The sequence below is a fragment of the Balaenoptera borealis genome, assembly GCF_965194805.1.
Source record: "Balaenoptera borealis genome assembly, chromosome: X".
NCBI classification, from domain to species: domain Eukaryota; kingdom Metazoa; phylum Chordata; class Mammalia; order Artiodactyla; family Balaenopteridae; genus Balaenoptera; species Balaenoptera borealis.
In genome coordinates this window covers 86,238,676-86,265,852 of record NC_138881.1, presented here as the reverse complement: position 1 = coordinate 86,265,852, position 27,177 = coordinate 86,238,676, and the positions used below count along the sequence as shown (strand labels likewise).

The 27,177-nt window shown below is 44.8% G+C and overlaps 1 protein-coding gene across 3 annotated transcripts in view; it reads left to right on the top strand.

Moving 5' to 3' along the window:
* The first annotated feature begins 2,763 nt into the window (after positions 1 to 2,763).
* Positions 2,764 to 27,177, top strand: part of PCDH19 (protocadherin 19) — a 105,542-nt gene continuing 81,128 nt past the window's right edge. The window contains exons 1-3 of one of the 3 annotated variants that reach the window (XM_082377036.1): positions 3,352 to 6,569; positions 9,367 to 9,507; positions 10,190 to 10,517. In XM_082377036.1, coding sequence (XP_082233162.1) covers positions 4,423 to 6,569; positions 9,367 to 9,507; positions 10,190 to 10,517 — 2,616 coding nt within the window. In that variant the 5' untranslated portion in view covers positions 3,352 to 4,422. Of the gene's footprint in view, positions 6,570 to 9,366; positions 9,508 to 10,189; positions 10,518 to 27,177 lie in introns of all 3 variants that reach the window. The other 2 variants (XM_082377035.1, XM_082377034.1) reach the window with 2 other exon arrangements.

The window sequence follows — 27,177 nt, the reverse complement described above, 5'->3', positions numbered from 1 at the left end:
ATCACTTTGAGCTTGGGGGTGATGGGAAGGTAGGAAAGCAGAGGCACCCGCCCCTGCCTCTCTCCATACCTGGCTTCCATAAAAGCGGTTTAGTATAGCTGGGAGTACTTGGGGTGCTCTACTTGGAAAGGAGGGGCGCATTGAGTGTGAACGGGGAACAGGACCCAGGGAACTACGTGTGATCTCTTTAGCTAAGAGTGCATTTGTCTTTCAAATGCAGAACAGGTCTTTACAATGTGATTGCGCTTACAAAGGTAATGACATTGTACATGAATTGAATTCTCCTATTTATCTTTAAAAGACAGCAGAATATAGACATTCTATTAGCACTCCCCAAGGTAAGAGGTCCTCAGCCCTCTTATCTTGTTGTGTGCATCTTTTCAGATGCCACGGCAATGTTAATCATTTTACCTGAGTAATTCTTCCATTTCTCGTTACCTGGGGGATTGTTAATGGCCGAGACTACTTCTCAGACTCTTTGCTCCCGCTCAATCAAGCCGTGGAGGCGCCAGTTTACTTTTATTGATCAGCGGGTTCCTGACAGCCTTTGCCACAAGGAAGCAGCATCATCCTTTTTTAACTTAAAGGGGAACAGATCGCCTTAAAGTTTACAGCTAAAAGCTTCTAAGCATGGCATTCAAACATTTTAGTATGCAGCTAATTGTTCTGTTTAAATAGTCCAAGCAATATTTTAGAAAGCTGCCAAACGCCGAACTCATATCCCGTGATCAGATAGCAAACCCATTTCAAATGCCTTTTTAGGCCTTTTTAATTAGACCAAGATGCACTTCATTCCCACTCGCTGACATCAAAGGTAAATAACTGTGATAAATCAAATGGAGCCCTTCTCTTTACGGAGCGCGTGAGGTGTGCCCGCGTTGCCTGCCATGTTGTCACTCTCCTCCAGCAGGGTCTGCAGAAAACCGGGCGGGCCGCGGGGCTCCCTCGAGCCACAACTCTGCTGTTCACCCGCACCTCTAAACGACCAAATTAAATGATACTCAATGCAGATGCTTCGATTTTCTCCTACATTTTCTGGGCTGAATCGCATCCTAATGTGAGAGAGTGAAACGACCCCCACGCGGAAAGCGGAGCAAGCTCTCCGCGCCCTCCGCTTGGTCTCAGATGCACGTTTAGGGGGTCTCAACCTCACTCCCGAAATAATTCCTTTCTGTAGGAGGAAGCTGTCTTCTTCTTCCCCTGCCAAGGTAAAGGCTGCTAAACTAGCTCCTTTTGGAAAGCGAAATATTTTTTTAAAGCAGCTGGGTTGCTCTCTGCAAGAAGATGGCAGTTTTGAGAAAACCTATTATGTGTTCAAATGCCTTTTTCCCTTTTCTTGTTTAATGTTTTTTAAAGGGCAAAAGTGAGTCTCATTTTAAGCACACAGACTCGGGCCAACGTCGCTGGGCTAATTATGACTTTGCTCACCCAAGATTCCCAAATATCCGAGACGACTCACTCAGAAGGGAGCTTTACTCTTCCAAGAATTGTGAATTCAGAAGCCGGTCCCCTCCACCCCCAATCTGTGATGGAAAAAAACACCCCAACTTGTTCGGCGAAGTGCTTTTTATTCTTCCCGCCAGTGACCTTAATTAAGAGACTCAGAACGGGGCGGGGAGGAGTCCCCTCTGTCCCCAGGGCGCCTTCAGTCCAGAAGGCAAGCCGAGTTTGGTAGCCCCAGCCACGCTGGCCTCCCGCTTCTCAGCACTGGCACACGCCAGCCACTGTCGCCACCACCGCCCGAGCGAAGCTGGCAGCCCCCTAGGACCGAGGCCCCGCAGGAAGGCTGGGGCGCCCAGAACACCGGCGCCGGCTCCAGCTGCCAGCGACCTATGTGGACTGCGCGCCAGCTCCGCAGCTCCCTCTGGACTCGGGGCTCTCCCGGCTTGGCGCGGCTTGGTGCGGCTTGGCGCGGCGGCGCGCTCCACCAGCTCTTCTCAAACGTACAGTTTATTTATAGGGAGCTAAATTCTCCAGCGGGGTGGGGTGAGGGGCAACGAATTGTGTCCAGCCCTCTCGGCGGCTCACTCCCTGCGCCACAGATCTCATTTGATTAACAAGCAACAGACAAGAGCGAACCGAACCGGGTCAGGGGCCCTGCTTGGGCCGGGGATGGAGGGGGAGCGCGGTGCTGCGTCTGCCGGGGTAGGAGGGATAGGGGTGACGGTCCGGGAGGATGGCTGCCGTGGTTCTTAGCTGAAGTGAAGAGTCACCGGCCAAGAGCCGGATGAATGACCACCTCTGGGGCGCTTTCTCCTTTCCGTTCTTCCTTCCACTACCCGAGAAGGAGAAGAGAGAAAGACAGAGAAACTGACTGACAAACCCAGGGCGAAGAGACAAAGAGGGAGGGGGGAGGAGGCGAAAAAGAATATGAATATGAATATTATATTCAAGATATGAAGATATGAGAGGGAGATAAACACGCCGAGAGAATCAAATCCTGCAATCTCTACAAACACGAGAGGCGCGCAGTTCCTGGGGAGGCTCAGTTGCAGCGCCAGCACGCTCCTCTCCTTGCTCCACCCTGCCTTCTTGCCCCTGCTGGGCCTGCCCGCCTGGCCTCCCCTGACTCCTGCTGCGGCTCGGCGGGCTGGGGTACCACTTGGTCCCGCCAGTGTGTAAGTTTCCGGCTGGCCCCGCCCCGCCCCCTCCCGCGCATTGGCCCCGCCCCAAGCCCGGAGCCCGCTGGGCTGCGCGCTGATTGGCTAACGGCTGGCGTAGCCGGGCTCGGCAGCTCGGGCTTTCTCCGGCTCTCTCCAGACTCCACGGCCAGTAGTTTGCGGCATCGGCAGGAGCAGCAGCAGCAGTAGCGGCGGCGGCGGGCGCATTGGGTAGACGGACGAGCGGGCACAGACGGTAGCACGGCTCCCGCGCGCCATGCCCCGGTTGCCCGGGGGACACTGGCACCCGCGTCCCTAGCCTGGCGCGGGCCCTTGGCGCGTTACGCTCGGCGGCATTCCGGCTGAGCGGATTTATCGGCGATCCGAAACCTCCCACCCCTGCTCGCTCACACTCCCCACTCACACTCCCCACACCACACACTCACTCTTCCTTTCTCTCACACATTCACACACAGCCCGAGACAGAAAGAGACAGCGAGATAGACCTCCCGAGTGCTCGAGCGCCCGGGAGGGAGTGAGCCCAACGCAGCGCGGCCAGCGCCTCTCCAGGAGGATGGAATCAAGACGCTCCCGCAAGTAAACTTTGGCGGCGACATAACCGTCGACCGTGGCAGCTGCTGAGGCGGACCCCAGCGACATGCAACTGAGCTAGGAGGGCTTCCTACCGCGGCGGCGGCGGCGGCGGCGGCCCTCGGAGCGACACCCCAGCCCAGACTGAGGGAGGAGGAGAAGCCCCTGGTACCTGCGGCGTCGGCCCCGCCTCTCCTGGCCGGTACTGTTGTCGCTTTTCCTCCCCTCCTCCCCATTCCCCGCCCCCCGGGCCATTGGAAAGACCCGGACTTCTATTTTCTTGGACAAATTACCATCGGCCTGCTTTCACAAACTTGACGTGGAGGCTCGGGCTGCGTTGGTAACTGTGATTTTCGAGACGAAAACGCCCGCAGTCCAACTGCTCTGTGGGGGTGGCTCCGTGCCCACCTCCGATCCTGGACACACGCGCCCCTCAAGCCTTCTGAAGCCAACCACACTGCAAGGGAGCGCGCTCTCGTCTCGGCAGCCTCTCTCCCCTCCCCCTTCTTCTGCCGGCCCGGGGAGAGCCATCCCGCTCAGCCGGATACTCTGGCGGCTGCGGCGCTTGACAGCAACTCAAACTCCCTCCTGCGACCCCCCTTTCTCCCCAACAGGCCTCGAAAAGGCCAGCGTGACCCCCCCGGACCCCGGAGGGCGCGTTCCAGGCGGGTCCTGTCTCCGCAGTGATCCAGGAGCACTGGGGGGAGGTCCTTGCGCATGCCAGGTGCACAGACTACGCGATAGCCAGCGCCAGTGCAGGTGCGCCGCGGCGGGCCGGGCAGTGCCTGAGAGGCTGTACCCTCACTGCACTCCCCGCTTTCGCCTCAAGTGCGGTCAGGACTCAGCAGCGCGTCGACCCGGCCGCTCAGACGCCGTCCGACCCGCAGCCCTGCGCCGCTGCGGCCAGTCGAGCCCGGCTAACTTTGAAGGGGGAAAACTGAGTAGCCGGGCTGGAGGGAGGGGGCTCGGGGCCGCGCGGCGCTCCCTCGGCCCCCCGGAGCCCCCGGGCCCCCCGCGAGCCCTCGCCTGGTCCGCCGCAACCTCAGCATTGGAGCCGGCGCGGGTGTCCCCCCCGCGCCGCCGGACCGCCCTGGGCGGGACTCCTCCCGCGGCCTCCGGGGCCCCGGGGCGCGCGCAACAGGCGGCCCAAGTCGGCGGGAAGCTGGAGCGCCGGCGGCGTCGGCCTCGGAGGGGTGTGGAGAGGCGAGGCCAGGCAGAGCCCCGCGCAGCCATGGAGTCGCTCCTGCTGCCGGTGCTGCTGCTGTTGGCTGTACTGTGGACACAGGCGGCCGCCCTCATTAACCTCAAGTACTCGGTAGAAGAGGAGCAGCGCGCCGGGACGGTGATCGCCAACGTGGCCAAGGACGCGCGCGAGGCGGGCTTCGCACTGGACCCACGGCAGGCCTCTGCCTTTCGTGTGGTGTCCAACTCCGCTCCGCACCTGGTGGACATCAACCCCAGCTCGGGCCTGTTGGTCACCAAGCAGAAGATCGACCGTGACCTGTTGTGCCGCCAGAGCCCCAAGTGCATCATCTCGCTCGAGGTCATGTCCAGCTCAATGGAGATCTGCGTGATTAAGGTGGAGATCAAGGACCTGAATGACAACGCGCCCAGCTTCCCGGCGACACAGATTGAGCTGGAGATCTCAGAGGCGGCCAGCCCCGGGACGCGCATCCCGCTGGACAGCGCCTATGACCCGGACTCGGGCAGCTTCGGCGTGCAGACGTACGAGCTCACGCCTAACGAGCTATTTGGCCTGGAGATCAAGACGCGCGGCGACGGCTCACGCTTTGCAGAACTCGTGGTGGAGAAGAGTCTGGACCGGGAGACGCAGTCGCACTACAGCTTTCGCATCACTGCGCTCGACGGCGGCGACCCGCCGCACCTGGGCACTGTTGGCCTCAGCATCAAGGTGACCGACTCCAATGACAACAACCCTGTGTTTGGCGAGTCCACCTATTCAGTGACCGTGCCAGAGAACTCACCTCCCAACACGCCTGTCATCCGTCTCAACGCCAGTGACCCAGACGAAGGCACCAATGGCCAGGTGATCTACTCCTTCTATGGCTACGTCAACGACCGCACTCGAGAGCTCTTCCAGATCGACCCGCACAGCGGCCTGGTCACGGTCACTGGTGCCCTAGACTATGAAGAGGGCCATGTGTACGAACTAGATGTGCAGGCCAAGGACCTGGGGCCCAACTCCATCCCGGCACACTGCAAGGTCACCGTCAGCGTTCTGGACACCAATGACAACCCGCCGGTCATCAACCTGCTGTCGGTCAACAGCGAGCTGGTGGAGGTGAGCGAGAGCGCCCCCCCGGGCTACGTGATTGCACTGGTGCGGGTGTCTGATCGAGACTCCGGCCTCAATGGGCGCGTGCAGTGCCGTTTGCTGGGCAACGTGCCCTTTCGGCTGCAGGAGTACGAAAGCTTCTCCACTATCCTGGTGGATGGACGGCTGGACCGCGAGCAGCATGACCAGTACAATCTCACGATCCAGGCGCGCGACGGCGGCGTGCCCATGCTGCAGAGTTCCAAGTCCTTTACCGTGCGCATCACTGACGAGAACGACAACCACCCGCACTTCTCCAAGCCCTACTACCAGGTCATTGTGCAGGAGAACAACACTCCCGGTGCCTATCTGCTCTCTGTGTCGGCCCGAGACCCCGACCTGGGTCTCAATGGCAGTGTTTCCTACCAGATCGTGCCGTCGCAGGTGCGGGACATGCCTGTCTTCACCTATGTTTCCATCAACCCTAACTCGGGTGACATCTATGCGCTGCGATCCTTCAACCACGAGCAGACCAAGGCATTTGAATTCAAGGTGCTGGCCAAGGACGGCGGCCTGCCCTCGCTGCAGAGCAACGCCACTGTTCGGGTCATCATCCTCGACGTCAATGACAATACCCCAGTCATCACCGCCCCACCCCTGATCAACGGCACCGCTGAAGTCTACATACCCCGCAACTCGGGCATAGGCTACCTGGTGACCGTTGTCAAAGCAGACGACTACGATGAGGGCGAGAATGGCCGGGTCACCTATGACATGACAGAGGGCGACCGCGGCTTCTTTGAAATAGACCAGGTCAATGGCGAGGTCAGAACCACTCGCACCTTCAGCGAGAGCTCCAAAGCTTCCTACGAGCTTATTGTGGTGGCCCACGACCATGGCAAGACGTCTCTCTCCGCCTCTGCGCTCGTCCTAATCTACCTATCCCCTGCTCTCGACGCCCAAGAGTCGATGGGCTCGGTGAACTTGTCCTTGATTTTCATTATCGCCCTGGGCTCCATTGCTGGCATCCTCTTTGTCACTATGATCTTTGTGGCGATCAAGTGCAAGAGAGACAACAAAGAAATCCGGACCTACAACTGCAGGTAGAGCCAACTTTTCTTTCTTTCCTTCTTTGTCTTGGGTGAATAATGTGTATCTGTGTCTCTGTGTGAAAATCCCAGTGCTTTTGTTTCCTATTTAAATGCATGCACCTTACTTACAGCGCTTCTTTTTGGAGGGAGGGGGGAGTTTATGTCAGCCCAACTTGATCAATTCTTTTGAACTGACAGTTTTCTGGAAGACAATCATTTACTGTTCGAATGGATTCTGTCACATAATGATGATGAGCAGAGAAGCAATTATCATTTTAAAATTTGCACAGCTGTCTCCATGAAGTTATGGCAGAAGAAATTTAATATGAGAGAGAGAGAATGATTGATTGACTTTTAGCAGAACCTTGAAGTACCGCAACTTGATTTGGGGGCTGTAGTGTTTTGGGGACAGGTACTGAAAGGAAAGGGAGTACTGGCAGCTGCCTTGTCCTGTTGTAGAGAGAAACTCTGAAGAAAGCCTGTGAGTGGGAGTCTAAGGTAGGAAACAGAGTTGGGGGAAGAGAGAACAGGAATGTGTGGGGAAGCAGGTGATTAGAGTTTTTTAGTGTGTTCTTGGCTTATTTTGTATCCAGTCCCCAAACATCTGGCTATGTGAAGTGAAATTCTACCAGTCATCTATATGTTTTCAAATATCTGGTTATTGGGTAGAGACCAAACATCCCAATGAGGAACAGGACTTTTGCATCCAGATGTTTCACTAAAAGTAGCAATCTTCTGGAGTTGATGGTTCTTTCCTCTAATGTGGAACTCTGCTGTGGCCCTAAGAGCTGGTCCCTACCAGTGGATGTCACTATGGGCTATGGTGTTACAGTTTCCCTTGAAATGTGTGCAGGATATGTGTGTGGTATGCCTGAGAGAGAGGGAGGTGGGGGAAGGAGGGAGGGAGGGAGGGAGGGAGGGAGATAGAGCGAGAGAGAGAGAGAGAGAGAGAGAGAGAGGGAGGGAGGGGGAATAGAAATGTGGAAACTGGAATGACACATAGTAATTTTTTTTAAAAAAAGATTTCCTGATAAGCACTTTGGAGGGTCTTGCTGAAGCCCTTCCTTACAATATCCAATTTAGGATAATACATGTAATTTTTTTTCAGCAGTGTCTCATTGAAACGGTTGAAAAAAAAGTTGTTTCTTTAGTTTGCTGAAAATGAATGATGCTGCTATTTCCAACCAAGGTGTATGTGTGCTTTCAATACACCTACACATCCAGCGTGTCTTTTGTGCCATCTGTGCTTGCATATTAATCAGTCAAAATATGTTCCTGTAGGTCCAATTTGTATTTGACATCAACAGAAATGCACACTTCTGTGAATCAGAGCCCCCTGAATATGTAACAGCCATGCAATTATTGTTTCCCTTTTACTATTCTCTGCGTTACACAAGTTAGTAGACAAATGCTAACCACACATGAATATCAATCAGGTGCCATAAAAGAGCAGCTGCAATGCCTCATAAATGCTTTAATCCTGTTGCTAGTGAAATGGCCATGACTTTTCTTTCCTTCAGCTCCGAGTCATTTCAGATGGGAGAAATGGAAATTAATATTACTCTTACCTTTGAAACCTGTGACTGCCAGTGGCAATTTTTATAAGAGAAAAATGAGGGGTCTATAAAATTTTATTTATATGGAGTTAATGATAGAGGGGACTCTTTTAAGCCATTTCCTCAGCATAAAGTAAATGCATAAGACCCTTTCCTTGATGAAAAGAAATCAGGTTTAAATAGAGATACTGAAGGCTTTGCCACCTCTTGGTGATGTATGACTCAAAAGTGAGAGCTCTTTCTGAGAGCTTGCCAGGGAGATCATTAAACAGGGAGGAGAGCATTTGAAATGAAAAGAAAAAAACAAAAAAAGTGAATCTCAGTGCTCTCCAACTTCACTCATATGTGTATTTTGTAAAGAGCTCTGTTTCCTGCGCTGGTTTGGGATTAATGAAGTACAGTTTAATTAAATAATTGCTCGATACAGAAAGGGCTGTGCAATGAATGCCTCAGCTGAATAATTGGACGGGGCATTGCCAAACTTACCCATCGTGGGTAAACAAAATGATTAGAACTTCCCATTGATTCTAAACGATTAGAAAAGAAAATCAACCCCAGTCCTGGGGTCTTTGGGATTTTATCTGCTCCCAAGCCCCAGTAGCATCAGCTTGCCCTCACTGCAAGTCTGCCTGAGCACAGAGCGAAAGGGTGAGGGGAACGCAACTGCTCAGCTCTAGGAAGATCCCTGGGACAGAGCAAGAATGTGCCTCTGGAGATATGCAATCTCCTGGTCTGCTCACTTTTTAGAAACCTAAAGTTTAAGAGCTTGTCTTTCCGTGTATTAAGCAGAGGTTTCTTGTTCTCAGCCTCTGCAGAGCCTCTTCCTGAAATGCATTCATTTATGATACTTGCGAGATGATCTGCACTTGCTGCTTGAATTGGGCTCCCTTTTTATATGCAGACAATTAGCTTTGTCGAGGGAGAATACAGGCACAGTCTTTCCCTTGTAAAGATCAACCTGTATTATTTATTAACCCTATTGTTTTGCTGATTATTGCTCAGAAATGGAATTTCCAGACAATAAGCTGAATCATTATGTGCAAAGTAATAAATGACTTTGAGAATCTGGCTACATTTAAATGTATTTCTTTCGACAAGTCTCTTAATGCTTGGTGTCTTCGGTGCACGTTGCTGGGTCTGTGTCAGTGTTCATTAAATTGAGCTCTTTATGTTCCAGTGGCAGCACAGCTGCTTGTAGGTACACCTGAATGGAGAAGGATGCTGAATGCACTAACCTTTAAATTCCTTTGCAGTAATTGTTTAACCATCACTTGTCTCCTCAGCTGTTTTAAAAAAGGACAAAACAGCAAGTGTCTGCATTGCATCTTGGTTTCTCCCATTAGCGAGGAGCAAGACAAAAAGGCTGAGGAGAAAGTGAGCCTGAGGGGAAAGAGGTAAAAAGTCTTTTCCCCTCCTTCAAATGGGTTTGGCTATCAGATTTCTTGAGGAGAGGTGGGGGTGGGGTGGGGAGCAGAAGGGAGCAGGGCTAGGGCAGGGGGAAGGAGGGTGTGGAGGAGAGGAGCTGAGGATTTGTCAAAGGACAGGGTCTGATTTGCTCCAGTTCAAAACCGATCAGTTCAGTCATCAAGGAACCTGATTGGGGGTGTTCGTCACATGGCAATTGCTTGGAGGAGCTGGAAAGGGGATTCGTTTTGATTTCTTTCTATCTCTTCTTCTGTTAAATTAGGACTAGCTTCTTATTTCACCCAGGAGTTCCTTTGGGTTCCAAAAAAGCTCCAGGTTTGAGCATTTTCATGCTTTCTCTCCCATAGGCTCAACTTTCCTCGTCCCCACACCCCTGTTAAATGGCCACTCACAATGAGAAATTCCAAATCTAAAGTATAGAAACGTTGGGGGGGGGGTAGTGGGAGGTTACTATGTTTAATATAAAAACTTTACAGCTCTCAGCTTGTTTTCACATGTAGAAAGCACAGGGAGAAACCTGATGATGTAATGCACCAGAATAAGAAGCTGGAGCGGAGATGGGGTGCAGCCCTCTGAGATGCTTAATGTTTATTAATCGATGCATGGTTTGGGAGGGCGTTAGCGATACATGCTGCCTTTTCTGTCACATAGAATCGCTGAGTACTCCTATGGGCATCAAAAGAAATCAAGCAAGAAGAAAAAAATCAATAAGAATGACATCCGCCTGGTGCCCCGGGACGTGGAGGAGACAGACAAGATGAACGTTGTCAGTTGCTCCTCCCTGACCTCGTCCCTCAACTATTTCGACTACCACCAGCAGACCCTTCCTCTGGGCTGCCGCCGCTCCGAGAGCACTTTCTTGAATGTGGAGAACCAGAATACCCGCAATACCAGCGCCAACCACATCTACCATCACTCTTTCAACAGCCAGGGCCCCCAGCAACCAGACCTGATCATCAACGGTGTGCCTCTGCCCGAGGTGAGTGCAGCTAAGCGGCTCTGTGCGGTCCTCCCAGGCCTCTTTCCCATGCTGCTTGCTGGACCCCATCAGCCTCTATGGTGGCACATTCCCTGGCAGGGGTGGGAGAACTTCTCTGCCTAAGCCCATTTCCGAAGTCAGGGTTTGCTACCAGTGTTTCTTGGGGCAGAGGGTAACCCAACATATTGAGCCTTTGTAGGGGTGGATGTTGGGAGTGGGAGCTCAAGGTCTGAGCCTTTGAAATATCTGTATGGTATTTTGGCGTAATACGAATTGTACCACCTGTTGCAAATACAGTACGCTTGCCAGCCTGTTGTACCAGTACTACAGTTAAAGTGGCTAAGAATCAACAAGCAGTCTTAAAGATGGATGAGCCCTAGAATGCTCGGGGGCCAGTTTCCTAGTGTGAGAGTGATTCAGCCTCCTGAAGCCCCCTTTTGCTTTTTCTTTGGTCATATACGTGCTTTGCTGAGAATATGGATGGGCCGGTTAAAGGGAGGCAAACAAAAATATAAAAAAGCCACATTGCTATTTCTTAATAGTTCTTATGGTGACATTTGACAAATGAGGAGGTTGAAACTGTCACTAATAATGAAAATTTCAGGAATTAACTATGTATTTGAGTTAGCTCTGTTTCTCTTTACCAGGAATGAATGTTTTCAAATGGAAGCATTTTTTTTTTGACACTACATGGTCCGGTGTTTGCTGGCTATTGAAATATTTCAGGGTAGTAGGGTAGTAATGTGGATGATGGTAGGTTGGTGGCTGGGTGGAAGGCTATAAATAACAGCTCTTAAGTTAATTTCATTTTTCCTTGAATTGCTTAAGTCCCTCTTTGGTTGGAAATTTAATGCACTGGGAGGCATATGCCCTCTTCCAGGCCACTAATGAAAGGAATACTACATACTTGGAGACCACTTCACAACCATTGTCTTCTTTGATCCTTACAGTCAGGTATCTTAATAGGTTGTCCTTCAGTAGATGATGAATGGAGGTCCAGAGATGCTAAGGGACTTGTTCAGACTCACAGGGCAGGGATATCAAGAGAGAGAGAGAGGAAGGACTAGATTGCAGGGCTCTATAACTCTGGCGAGTGCTGTTTCGGTGACACTTCCCTGCCTCAGAAATAATTCAGCCTGACATACCTGGGCTGGGATGCATATAAAATGGCCTCATAGTATTTATATCAATTTCATAGGGCAAAGGGTTTTAGGACCACTTTTATCGACTGCTCCTCTTAGTTCCTGAAAAATATTTCTCATCAGAATTAATGGGGCCAAAAAGCAGTGCTTTTCATGAGAAACTGATGATTTTCTTCTAGCAACAGAGACACCAATATTGTCAATCTATAAATCTATAAATAAGGATTTATTGAAAATCCAGTATTATGCTAGGTAGGCTCAGTTATAATTATGAATATCAGTGGATACTACTAGGGACTAGACCATAGACTTTCTGGAGGACTACTCATGGACCACCAAGAGTTCAACAATGGAGAGGGAGAGGTAGTGCTATGTAGTGGAATCAGATACACCATGATTTTGAATCTGGGGGACATGTCTTGCTATGGTATCCCTCTGAATCTCTGTTTCCTCATCTACAAAATGGGTACATCTGTCATGCAAGGTTGGTCCAAGGAATAATATGACATTATGTAATGTAAGGGGTCTGACACATAGGTACCCCCTGAATCGTAGATCTCTTCACCAGACAGTAATTGGAGGGTGACTATTGTAATGGCCTGCATACCTGAGTGTAACTCCCTAGGCACTTATAACCAAAGAGGAATTTAGGCTGGTTCTGTATAGAGAAGATCTACAAAGTGGTGCTGTTAGAGTATTCATACTGGACTTTTAAACAATGGAGGTAAAAAATGCCAAGGTTTTGGGTTAGGTGCTGACTGCTGCTGCCTGTGGAGATGGACAAAAGAATTGAATCCTGAGGGCTTGGTGACTATGCAATCAATTCAAAGTAGTAGAGAAACATAAGCCCTGGTGTCTATGGGATGTTTTGAGGGGGCAAGAGATATATGACTATGTCTGCATGGTTTACTTGAGAGCTTGGTGTTCTTTCTGAGATTCTCCTGTGGACAAAATGAAACAAAGTATTGCTTCAGTTATTTAGAAAAGCCATTGAAAGTCTGAATTCTGATCCTATCTCTGACTCACAAAGCGAGATACTCTCTTATTTAACAAAGTCATGCAGACCTAGCGTCTAGGGCTAGTCAGGGCCAAGACAGCATATATTAGGCACGGTGAGGTTGTGTATTTCTAATATGCAGTCCTGGAGAGTTCAACTGACAAACCCATTCAGAAAGGAGAGAGACCCACTCACAGCAGAGCATGAATCAGGCCATTTAAACCTGCATCTGTCACAAAGTCCTGCGTGGGGAAAATGACACTTCTCCTTTTCTTCCCATACCAGAGGCCCTTGAACATGGACTAGGTAGAATACTTAGGTACAGTGAAATCTGTAGAGGAGTAGGGATGATTGATTCATACATTCAACTAATATTTGTTGTGTGTCTATTCTTTGTAAGGTTCTGCTGTAGGCTCTGGTGTTAGAGAAATGAAAAAGATGTCCTCTGATCTCAAACAATGCACATTCTAATGGGGGAGATAAGCAAATAGGTGATTTGCAGTATGGAGTGATAAATGCTATTATCAGGTACAATGGGAAAGTCTCCATTACTAGGATAATAATATCAAAATGTATTTCCTACCTTTTCTTTATATTTTTCCTAATTAATTAATAAATCCATCTAAGAAACCAACAGTTATTAAGCAATTATAGCACAGAGTGTTAAGTGCGACCATGTGATACATATAAGATTCTGTGGAAATTTCTGTATTAAATCTTATTATGTCATGTACATTTTTCTCTATATTATTTCATTAAACCATTTTTTAAATTTGTTCATTAACCCAACCCAGGAGCATTTATTGCACACTTAGAACACGCCAGACACTGTATAACTTGCCGAGGGTACAAAAATAAAACACTTGATCCTTGACCCCAGGGAGCTTACAGGGAGACAGACAAGTAAACAGGTCATTTCAGTTCAGGAGAACATCTCTTTACTGAGCACATGTTGCATTCTTACTCACCAGTCTGGGACCAAAGGTCACTACGCATTAGGTTCCTTTGCTGGGCTACCTTGTGGACAAACTCACTCCCTTCATTAGCTGCAGCGTCGGTTACAGGGCTTACTGGCAATGGCATTACAGAGGAGTGAGAACTGCTCCCCTCACAGCGCTGCATCACACTTTGAAGTTTATCACCATGGCATTAAATCAAATCACTAAGCATTGTTTGAGTGTCCACTGTGTGCTCAGCTGTGTGGCAGGTACCATGGGGATCCCAAATAAATATAAGATGTAGCATCTGCCTTCAGAGTTCATAGTCTGGTTGGGGAGCTAAGATCACCCACATGATTTCCCTGTAAGCAACACAAAAGGGTTTCTAACCTCGAGTCACTTTGCAGCCTGCCTAGTACTCTCCTGCTCCTCCTTCCCTGGCAGTGCAGCCATCATTTATATGTAGATTTACTGTTGAGCTCTCAAGTTTGGTGCTCATGTGAGGGTAACTTTTGCATCAGTGTGCAGACCTAGCCACATTTGAACATTGTTGGCTCTAGAAACTGAAGGGAACGTGACTTTAAAGGCAGTTAGGTAGGAAAAGGCAAAGGGAATGGAGCACCGAAACATTCAATATTAAAAAACTCAAATTAAAAAATGCCTCACCGAAGAGACTGGATGTTTGACCATTTCACCCCTCCTGAAGGCAGGAAGAGGTCCCACCCAAGTCTCTATTACCAGCAGAAGAAGTGAGTTGCATTGGAACTCAGCCTTTAGAATTATGGAGACCATCTTGCCTGGAATTCTTTATCTTCATTTACCTGTCCTCTGATGTTGGTCAGGAGATCAGCTGTGTGGATTTTGTGGTTTTGTACACAAATTTGAGGAGGGAACGTGGAGAATGCTTTTGCTGTTTACAGAAGACTTCTGTAGAATTAGTGATGTCAAGTATCTCTTAAATATTTTAAATTGAAGGTGAGATTTGCATTCTTTGGCATCCTGGTTTATTTGGCCCATAGACTTAGTGTATATGTAAGTGAATGTGTGTGTGTGTGCACATGCATATGGGTGTATGGGGTGGGGGGAGAGTGAAGAGAGGGGAAAGGAGGTTGAAAACATAGATAATGGAGAAGAAAGTAAGTAGTTTTGTCAGTTTGCTAAGACTTTTCTAAACTTAGTCCAGTTTTTTTAGAGACTCCTCAGTACGGCAAATAATTTTTCTTCCAATCTTATGGAATGGTGGCACGCCTCCTGGGTGTCTCTGTATGCTACAAAGTATTACTCCTTTGTACATCAGCATTCCTGCATTACCCTTTTTGTCACCCAGGCCATGGTCATTGTTGAAGGAAGAAAATGAAACTCATTTCTTCTGCTGGTAATGGAGACTTGGGTGGGACCTCTTCCTGCCTTCAGGAGGGGTGAAATGGCCAAACATCCAGTCTCTTTGGTGAGATATTTTTTAATTTGAGTTTTAAAATATTGAATGTTTCAGAGCTGACAATTCTAAGAGAGTGATAGTGGGCAAGAGCTTCCAGAATTCTAGTCATAGAGTGCATAGGGATTTAATTTTGGTTTCAAACTCCATCTTGAGCTCTCTCTTTTTATTTCTCCTTCTTTCACTAGCAAACTGTAACATCTTTGATACAAGACATCCTCAGGGTGTGTGCGTGGTCTGCTATGGTCACTCACGGAGCAGTTTCATAAGTAGCAGCGCGGTAGCAGTGGATGAGTTTGCAGGACAAGGATGTATGTGGCAGACTGAATTGAATGCTTCCAATTATCCTACCGAAAGTCTCAGTGCATGTTATCTTAGTGCAAATAATGAAACTAAAACATCAGTTAGGCTTTGAAGAAAAATAAGAAAGAAATAGCATGCTTTGGTTCCTAAAAAGAGTTTTAAAAGTTAGGGATTTGCAGTGATTTGAGTGAAACTCTGAGCTAAGGAGCTAGAAAAGCAGCCACAAACCTATGAGGTGTCAGATTCAGAAGTCACTAGAAAATTAATAGGTACAATGAGGCTGGTTAGGATAGCAAGGTAATGACACAAATCGCCCCCTCCAATTAAAACAAACCAACAAATGCCTCAGCAAGCAATTTTATTATTCCTTGTTTTGACAGGGTCTTGGAACCATCTGAGTCTTATCCCTAAGGGTCAAAAGTACCCCTCAGGCTGCAGAAGGAAGCAATGGAAAACAGTGCAGCCCACATCTTTTCAAGCTCACTCCAGTTTTCTTAAAAATCAAAGGCTCCACTCTTACTGAGAGACAGTCTAGGGCCACCCATTGCCTACATTGCATCTTATTGGCCCGTTTCACATCTAGTCTAAGCAGTGCGTTTCCCATGGGGATCCGCTTGCAAGATGTGTTCCAGAATAAACTGTTCCTCTGTCATCTCCATGCAACTGCTGCAGAACTGAGTTAGTTTACATTAGTATTTGCTAATTTATTATTATCATTCCTTATTGGCAATTAACTGGTTACCTTAGAGATCACCTCTCTCCCCATACACCTTCACTAAAGTTGAGCTCAGCCAGAGAGCTTGCTAATGATCCTGAGATTTCTCTCGCTAGGGGACTGGAGGCAGGACATTTTCCATAGAGGGTTCTGAGGCTTTGGAATTCCTCTTATCAGAGGACCACTTGTTTTGGGTCCCAGTAACCCTACCTGGTTTTTCTCTGTCAGTCAGATTTATAAGGTGGGAGGAGCTGCAGACCTCTCCTCCCCTAACCTTGCCCTAGTCTTTGCTGTGGCTTTGGTATACCATGCCCTGCGGCTGAAGCAGTGGGGTTGGGGGATTGCTTGTTCGGAACTGGAAGACTGAAAGAGGATGAAGCCACCTCCTGGCAAAGCTGGAGTCTTTCAGTTATGGTGCTGCAGTGGATCTGAGGCATCTGCTTGGAGTTTGAGATGTTGACCCCTCTGCATGTGTATCTCAGTTTCTAGGGCTTAGGGGAGGCCAAGCTTGGCTGGATCAAGTGTCTCAGATGTGGGTAAATGAAGCCATTTGTACAAGAGGCCTGTGTATAAGAGGCGGGAGGCTGGCTCTGGAGCAGCCATTTTCCCCCACTGAGAGGAGGCTTGATTTCTTGATGTGTGACTGGTTGGCCTTTAATGTGAGCCTCATTTACTTCGAACAATTGATAGGCTTGAAGAGAAAGTCCCAGAGGATCAGTTGTTTGTAGAGGGAAGTGCTCTTCAGGTTACATTTCCTCTTTGGCTGTTGTGTAGTTAGGAGTGGTTTTTGTGGCGGCTGCATGGTGAGGGTCACTCTGCTTCCAGTGGGTGTACCCAGGCTGCTAGTGCCTTCCTATGTCCCCCCAGGGAACCAGGAGCAAAGTACTGCAGCCTGAAACTGGAGAACAGCTCTGCCAGCTCTAGGAACTTGGGCTCCCATGAGGAAATCTCATTTGCCATCATTCAGCAGCATTCAGGATTTTGCTTCAGGATACTGGTTAGGACCACACAGCGCCACAGCACTCCTGGAAGAGGTGTCAGAAGGGACCAGTATTTCTACTCTATAATCATGAAAATGGAGTTGCAGAGAAGGCAGATGAGTCGCCCAGGCACACATCATTTGGGGCCAAACTGGGTCCCTTTGGATTGATAGCAGTTCCTCTGTTGCAGTTTCCAAGTGCTTTCTGTCACGTAACAGAAAACTTGATTGGATTCCACAAGAAGACCTGTGGCTATACCTTTGGCCGGTAGTTGTGTTCCTGAAAAGTTGTGCAGCAGGAAAGTGTTTGTTTTGTAAATTAGACCCCATGTTAACCACAGTGGTGGCATTCCATATAGAAACACTGTGGTGGATTCTTTCATAAAGGAAAAAGCCCTTGTGTAATGTGAATAATCAACTCCTTACCAATTTCCTTTGTAAGTCTGGAGTTTTCACATATCTTGTTTGCTTAAAGTGCAATTCCTCACATTGGCAAGATTTACAAAGCCTTTGAAAGATGGGCTAATTCATTATTCCCTTGACTTCTCACTGTTTAGCCTTCCTGGTTGAATCTCACTTAATTAAAAAATGTAATTATGTAATATCTAAAATACATGGTGTCCAGAGAAGACAGATAATATCTCCCAGATTTAGCAAATGTTAACATTTCATATTTGCTCCAGATTTAAAAAAATTAAAGGTTACAGCTATCCTCTTCCCATCCTATTCCTCTCCCTCTATCCATTCTTTGTAAGTCTGTAGCTGGAAGAACAGAAACCCATCAGGAATGTTTTTGGTGCATTCTGTCTTAGCCTCTTGAGCTCGCTTCTGAAAGAGATGGCTCTCATTTTGCAGCCCCAGGTCCTAAAAGCTCCCCAAGTCAATATGGGTTTCCTGGATTGAGTAGAGCCTGGGAATTACTTTGGAAAATGAGAAGGCTCTCTTAAACTTGCTTTAAATTCAGCCTTTGGTAGTATATAAAGATGTTAAAAAAATTCAGCCTTTGGGGACGGAGAAAATTACTTTTTGGAAAGAAAATAAGTGAGAGTGAGAGTTAGACAGATTGACAGACAGACAGGTGTCAGGGGCAGCTATCTTGAGTTTTGAGCAGACCATTTGGGATTGAAGCAGGCAAGAAGCTTGGTGTGAAGCCTGCATTCTCCTTGAGCTCAGTGTTCATGGATTACCACTGGGGCTTCTTCATGTCAGATGCTTAAGTACTGCCTTGATGTGCATAGTCTTCGGATGCTCCATTAAGTCTCTGAATGCCAGGGTGGCCAGTTTTCAGCTTCTCCCACCGGGACCCATCTGGCCACTGTTCTGTGGCAAGCTGCTCTCCCTCACTGCCACCAGCACTGGTCTTGGCAGTCTCTGCTTTCTGGATAATTTTTGCTTGTAAATTTGATTTCCAGAGCATGAAGGGCACTTCATCTCAGATTGTGTAGTTTGCTCTTCTGAACAAAATGGATTCCCTGTGTACGCTGGTGGGAAGATAAGTTCAATCCAGAGGCCAGACTCTCCCTTTAGGGGATTGTGTGTGTGTGTGTGCGTGCGAGAGAGAGAGAGAGAGAGAGAGAGAGAGAGAGAGAGAGACAGAGACAGAGACAGAGACAGAGAGAGAGAGAGAGGAGAGGAGAGGACATATCTACTTGTCTCACCCACTTATTCTGCCTCTGAGGTGATGGAGCCTTTCTGAGCTGGCCTGATTGTATACATATCTATGAGCTTAGCTTCTCAGAGCCCCCCTCCGCACTGTGACACTCTGCTGGTTATCTCCCTAAGGAAATGCTTATAAGCCTCATCACAGCAGGGTGTGATCCCCCAAATGTGAGGCCAGGGCACCCCAATTTGATATAGCCCAGGGACAGATATCCTGGGGACTATTTTTAATTGAGAGCTCTGAGTAGGGAGCAGCCAAATAAACATTGCTGTGCATACAACCTAGCTTAAGAAAACCTTACAGGGAATCTCAGTTCCTTGGAAATGATTTTCTGAGTCTCAGTTTCTCTTTTTGTCATTTTGGGGCATAATGCTGTTTAAAGTCTTCCTCTTTAATTCACTTGGCTCAAGGAAATCTGGTTTGGGCTGCCTATGTGTACAGGTACTTTGCTATAAAACCATATCTTTTCTGAGTGAGATGTATGAGTAGGGAGACTAGATCAGACTGCATTCATAGGGATTGACTTAACCTTTAAGCAACTTTTTTTTATAACTAAAGATGCCTGTAATCTAGCATTCATATTTGAAACTTGACATGCTTGAGGGATACAGGGCTCTGGAAATGCAGGGACAAGCAGAGGCATCTGGCTATAGGTAATGTTGAATGACTTGTTGGAAGATTGATTCCCTTATCTGTGCTGCCAGGCACAGAGGCCATGGTGAGGACACAGGCACGCTGCCCTCAGAAGACTGTCACTGACTCTGATCTTGCCATCCTGGTCATTTCTTTATTTAGTGCATTTCCATTTTCTCAAGTATAGACTTTCGAGTGATGGAGTATGCTAATGGCAACATTTGTTCCTAAGACCTTAGGGGAGAGAACATGATGGCATTAGTATTAAATAATGTCTTTTTCATGGTGAGATTTTGCCTGATTTTTTAATTGCAAAACAATTTATGATAGTTATGGCTCTTTAGAAACAACTCTCAAATGCTATATATGAAACACCAATTTTCTGTGTGGCTTGTGAGCCTGCTAATGGGATGTGTGTCCTTACATCTCTAGGTCACTCTTTCTAATTTTGCCTCTACTGGTAATTCTTTAGAAACGGAAAAAGGTGTGTGCTTTGTTGCAGCAAGAAATACAATAAGGAAATGCCTGAAATGGAAAGAAAGTTAAACTGCTTTTGCACGAACTCTATGTAGGGGCCTGATAGAGCAAAATCTTATAAAACTGGTAAAACTTGGTGTTTGCACATCTGATCATCTAGCGCCCTCAAGAAGTGATCATGGAAGGTGGAGAAAAACTGAACTGTAAGGGTTCATCCGGAACTGCAAAGGTTTGTGGCTGTGCATGGTGTCATATTTGGAGTCAAATATGTGTGTGACACTTGCAATACCTTGCTTTCCTCACCCTTTGAGCCTAGCAAGCTCCATTGGGACAGTTATCCCTAATGTGTGTGTCACCCCTAGTCACTGTATTCCCAAAGATAATCTAGAAATCTGTAATTCTGGGATAGGGGAGGAGGAGGTCACTAGCAAAACAGGTGAAACAGAGTTAAAAACCTCACAAAAGAGAAGCTTTAGTTTATTGAAATGTATTATTACTTAGGAAACCAGACTCCAAGACATTGAGAATTCTGAAAAATCCAAACAGATGCCAAACGGCACCAATCCTGGAACAAACATATAAGGAGACTGGGTCAGGGGATCTCCAAGTTCTTTTGCAGCTCTGAGTGTAATTTGAACTTTGCAGTATTGGTTTGAAGGGTTTCATATAACTGCATTAAGGTTTGAGTCTATGATGACAATGGCTGCTACAATGGCTACCACAATGGTGGTATTGAGACTAAGGGACTTAGCTATGACAGGTGACACAATAGATACGGCCCTTTAGCTTTTACATGAGGGCAAGATATTCTATGTCTAATGTGAGTTGTATGTACAGCAAAAGTCAGTAGCCTACCTATTCAAATGGGTCTCCTTGTCCAACGTGAGTTCTGTCATAAAGGCAGCAATGAGTACATTAACCTTGCTTCAGTTGGTCTGTACTTGTTCTAGGGGTGAGTAGGAGATACACTTCTCTTGCCTGGCCAGCTAGACCTTTCAGAAGAACACAAATTCACTTAAGTATAAACTATGTTGATTATCACGCTACCGAAAAATTCACAGAGCTGTAAGTCACCAAGACCTCCTTTTTAAGTTAGGTATTCTTGAGAACTGTTTTGTATATCATGATAAATTATCTAACCTTTCATACTTTTGAAGGCCAATATTATGGAAATAAGCAGCTTTTTATTCCATTCTAAGGTCAGTCTAACTAAATTATGCAACTTCTAATGCAATTGCTTGAAGCTTCAACTTTGAAAGTTTTCTCATTTTAATACCTTGCAACAGAGATAAATATTTTTTAGCTACTATTCATGCTTAACAATATATTTCCGTGATTGTCATTTTTTTGGTGGCATTTGTTGGCATGAGAGGCAGTTCACCATGGCTTTGCTTATTTTGCTGTTTGCTATATATAGATAATCAGCAAAGAGCCAGAATTCAATAAAAACATGTATTTTTGTTGTTGTTGTTATTTTTTAATTTCAGGACATAGGAGGCTAACTGAGCCCTACAGAATCAATATATAGGGGGCACTTGGGGTTTTTCTTGAGAATCAAAAATGAGTTAGATTTTCTTTTAAAGCAGATTTGATTCCAGAATTATTAAACTCAATGCATGTCGGAGGCTGGCGGATTGCATTTAGCAGGATTTGGGGCACTATCTGTAACAAAACAATCTACTTCTATCAGAGAGTAAACTGCTATTTCAGGGGAAGGATAGGTCACTAGGGGAGCTTTTGGGAAGCTCTGTTTTACTTTTAAGCCCCCTAAAGAATATTTTTCAGGGGCTCCTTGAAGGCAGGGCCAATTCTGTGCAATTCCTTCTGTACAGTGTCAGGTGTTATTGTGTTTTGTTACCCGTGAGTTATATAGTTTCTGTGGTGGTTACTGTGCCCTGATCTTAAAGGGTATTCATTTATTCTAGGTAAAGCCTGGCCCTCTATGTGGATTACTTCCAGACTTTAGTGAATGGACTTACTGTTTAGTTAGTTAGACTTCTTTTCAAAAAAATATTTTGGCTTGAAAATATTCACCCATTCATCCATCCACCAAATATTTGTAGATCATCCTTTATTGACCAGCCAGTACTCAGCTCTGAGGGATACAGAGCAAGTATAAGCAGTGCCTACCCTCATAGCTTATATTGTCATTGAGGAGACAAAATGAGATGTTAAACACATTTTAAAAAGTCAATGGGGAAACTAAGGATTATTCACTAAGTGGTGACATGTAATTGATTAACAATGAAAAAAAGTTTTAATTTCACACTATATGTCAAAATAAATTCCACATGGCTTAAAGAGTTAAAACTTTAAGATGAAAATTCAAATAATACAATTATTAAAAGAAAACAAGTAAATATACATCTAACCTTGAAACTGAATAGGACTTCAGAAGCGTAAAAGCAGTGTAAATGAACGCAAAGAAAAATACCAGCAGCTCTGGCTAAGTAAAATTTAGAAATGTCTGCATGTCCCAAAATTTCAAAAGCTAAATAAAAAAATAAACTATAAGCCAGGAAATATTTTCAATTTATATAGCAAATAACCTATATTTATTATTTCTACAAATATTTATAGAGTGCTTACTGTGTGCTTGTCACTATTCAAAGTGCTGGGTATACAACAGTGAACAAAACAAAGTCCCTGTCCCCATTGAGTTTATATTTTTATGGGTACAAATAATAAACAAATAAATATATAATATCTTAGGTGGTGATATGTAGAAAAATAAGGAATGGTAAAGGGCACATGCTCTGCCAGGAATGAAGGTTCTCTAGGGAGGTCAGGGAAGATATCTTGGATAAGGGGACATTTAAGCAATGCCCTTCAAATATAAAGAGCTCTTACAAATCAATAAGACAAATACTACAATATAAAAATTATGGGACTCCCCTGGTGGTGCAGTGGTTAAGAACCTGCCTGCCAATGCAGGGGACATGGGTTCAAGCCCCGGTCCAGGAAGATCCCACATGCCACGGAGCAACTAAGCCCCTGCACCACAACTACTGAGCCTGAGTTCTAGAGCCTGCAAGCCACAACTACTGAGCCTGCGTGCCGCAACTACTGAAGCCCGTGTGCCTAGAGCCTGTGCTCCGCAACAAGAGATTTCACCGCAATGAGAAGCCCGCGCACTGCAACGAAGAGTAGCCCCCACTTATCGCAACCAGAGAAAGCCCATGCGCAGCAACAAAGACCCAATGCAGCCATAAATAAATAAATAAATAAATAAATAAATAAATTATGCAAAGGACACAAATAGGTAATTCATAAAGAAGCTATACAAATGACCAGTATATGAAAATATTTCAATCTTAATAACCAAATAATAGCAATGGAATGCCATTATTAACTTTTAATTATGGACACTATATATACTTATTAAAAAGTCAAGCAGTACAGGAGTGTACAAAATAGAACTGAAGCCTTCACAACTCTCTTCTCACCCATCCATTACCTCAGGGGAACCACAGACAATAATTTGATGTGCAAGATGTCATTTTTTACTTATCAAATTAGGAAAGATTAAAAAAAATTATACTGAGCATTGGCAAGAGTGTGGTTATCATACGTGGAGTATAATTGATAGAATTGAAATTAATATAATCTTTCTTGGGGTGCAATTTGTTGATATTTAAATGTCCTTGGATATGCAGTGTTTCTTCTTCTGGAAGTTATCCTAAGGAAGTAACTTTAGATTTGCTTAGAAATTTACGTTCAAGGGTGTCAATCTCAGCATAGTTTATAGAAATAAAATATAGGAAATATCCTAAATATCATCAATATCTGAATGACTAAATATATCATGGTACATATATTGCTAGAATACTATGAAGCCATTAAAATAATATTTTGAGGAATATTTAGTGACACAGGAAAATGCTCATGTTATACATTAATTGAAAAAAATAAGTAAACAAAACAGCATGTATAGATTGATTCCAGTTGTTTAAAAATACATATGCAGAGAAAATACACTGGAAGGTAAATTACCAAAGTGTTAATAGTTATCTCAAGTTCAGGAAATCAGGTGATTTTTACTTTTTTTACTTTTTAAATATACTTTTCTAATTTCCCTATTTTTCTATATTGAACATGTATTATCTTTGACATTGGAAAGCAATTACTTAAAAAAGTTAACTACTATATTACACAGTAACTATTAAGGAACAAAGAGGTGGCGTAAACAGGATTGTAAGTTATTATGAGGAGGGACAGATCAATTATGCTTTTCAATTTCATTTTTCAGTCAGATTATACCTTCTGAATTTTTCTTCTTATTTTTCCTTTTTTGGAGGTCTCTCTCAGATGATAACAGGTATGAAGGTTTATATTTAAAAATAACCCTTTTCTTTACAGTTTACATTTTAAGTGTGAGAAATAATGCTATGAAAAATATTTTTTCCTCCTTCATTCTTTTTGCCCATCTGTATACTCTTGCAAAAGTAGACTTATTTCACCAGTGTTAGACATCTGGTTCACAAATTTTATTTTTAGAATGAGGGATTTTGAAATAGTAACATTTAACTTTAATCCGTACAGATTTTTAATACTATAAAAATGATGTGGACTTTTTCTAAGGGCCAGTTTTCACAAAATATATTTTTCAGTGCCCTTTTCAGGAGCAAATAGCCAATTCGAAGGAGAACTTTTTTATACTCCTCAGTATTTGATTTCATGTTTGGGCTTGTTGGCTCTGAGACATAGGATAGCCCTGACAATTTGAAACAATAAAAAGGAGGGAGTTGATGAGTTGGTGGTCACTGAGATACTCAAAATTTCAAATTTCAGCCTTGACTAAATGCACTGTTTTTGTTCCAAAAAAATGGAATGAGTTCAATCCTTTTAAAGAAATGCTCATTTATTTGATTGCCTCCCCATCTAGTAGCCTAACTTTAAACAGCATAAATACTACAAAACGCAGTATCCATTGGGGCACCTTTTAAATGATGGCTGTGTAAACTTCTCACATACTCAGTACTGCACTTAGTATGTAAAATGACTATTCAGTGGCCCTGTGTAGATATCAGAACTATTTAGATATTGTAAAGAAAATTCTCATTACAAACAAACAAACAAACAGATGCTCCCCCCACCACCCACCACCATAGTTAATAGATGAGAATGTCATCTGTACAATGTCACCCTGATTGTAGATGAAGTGTTTGCCAGCTACGGGAAAACATCTGTGGCCTAATTCTGTAGTCTGTCCCTTGGATGAATGGAGACTATGGACTTCAGTAGAACTGTATTTCTTATATGTGCAGTCATTTAACTAGATGAGTTTCTATTCAAATTGTGTTTTTCATGTTATAACATGGAGTATTTGATAGAAATAAATAGCTGTTTCTTTTTTGTGAGTGTGGTCACAGGAAGAAGGGACTAAAAATTAAGGGCAATTAAAGGAAACACCAAAAAAAAAAAAAAAAAAAAAAAAAAGGAAACACCATTACCTTCCTCCCAGCCCTCCTCTTTTCTATCTTAGATCTTTAATGAAAAAGTCCTCATTTAAAGAAATACTGAGAATGCTTGAAACGATTATGAGGCAACTTAAAAAAGATTCACATTTTTCCTTCATATGGCTTGAAGATGGGGTTGTTTGGATTAGAAAAGAATTCCCAGGAAATTAAAATATTTAATTGATTTTAAGCCAGGACTTGAAAGAAGTTAATGTGATAAAGCAGAGTGTTCTAGCTGAAAAAATAAAATGTAATACTATGTAAATTTGTATCACCACTAAAGTGAGTATAAATCTCCAGAAGGTGATAAGAAGATTGAAAGCAAGGAATTTTGTTTACTGAATTCTGATCCTATTGGCGGTTGCCTATCAGTGGGGGTTTGGTACTGGCTCTGAAGAAGGCCCTACTAAACACATGCTGCTGCCTAGTATGTGTGTGAAGTTCTGATTCTGAACTTGCCTATGGGCCGTGGATAGGTCTAAAGACCTTGAAGTTCTCCCTACCCTCCACTTTCCACGGCTGTTGTTGCCTAGGGCCCAAGAACAGAATTGATTAGACTTTGTGGTTGAGAAGTTCTTGTTTACCAGTGCCATTATGAGGGAGATTGAGCCACCTAGGGAGATATAGACACACAAAAGCCCCCTGCCACAAATGGTAATCTCAAGGGTTAGTATCTTTAAAGACACACCTGTTAATGTCCTGAGTGAATGTAGTATACTAGCTGACTTTCACTTGACAATTATTAAGAAACCTGTTGCTCTCTGGGGGAAAAGTAGTCTGGGGCCACAAGGCTTGTGAGACCTTTGTTCCCCGACGAAGGATCAAACCCACACCCCCTGCAGTGGAGGCGCAGAGTCCCAACCACTGGACCGCCAGGGAATTCCCCCAGTGTCTTTTTTATTATTGTTCTTATTAGTTACTCATTACAAAATGAATTCATTTTCATTGTGAAAACAACGGAAAATAACAGAAATATTTGAGGAAATTGGAAAATCATCCATAATTCCACCACTCAGGGGCGACCACCATTAACTTTCTGTTCAGTGCCTGACACAAAATAAATGCTCAATAAAAGTTAGTGAATTAATGAAAAAAACTTCCACGGTTTTACTGTTTTAAAATTGGAATCACTTTAGTTGAGATCATTCTGTTTCTTTTCCCATCTTTACATTATATCATAAGAGTTTTTTTCTATATCAGTAGAAAATATTTATAAGCAAGATTTTTTTTAGTGGTTGAATTGTATTCTGTTCTATAGACAGGATTTATTTTACTCAAACAACTTTTAATGTGGATCTTTTAAGTTATTTAAATTTTTGTCATATTATAAATAGCACTGTAATAGATATCTTTATGTATAAATCTCATTGTTATCTCTGATTGTTTCCTTAGAATAAATTCCCTAGAGGTGAAATTGTTTTATCTGAAGGCTTATATATTTTTAAGACTTTTGATATATATATTTCTCCCAGAAAAGTACCAATGTACAGTCCCACCAACAGTGTATAAGAAAGAACCCATTTCACTGTACTCACAAAGCATTATTATAAAATATCATCACCAATCTGATGAAACCATAGGGAAACAGGCAGTCTCATACATTGTTGTTGGGTGTATAAATTGGTACCAGTCCCATGGAGGACAATTTGACAGCATTCTTCAAACTTGCAAATGATATATTTTGACCCAGCAATTATGTTTTTAGGGTATTCATCCCATAGATATGCTAGACCATGTGCAAAATTATGTAAATACAAGATTATTCGTTGATGTATTATTTGATATAGCAAAAATTAAAACAATATGTATGTCAAGCAATATAACCCTTTCAAAAATGAATGTTTTATGTATTGATAGTGAAAGATCTCTAAATATATTGTTAACAAAAGGAAGATTCAGGAAAATATGTAAGCACACTATCA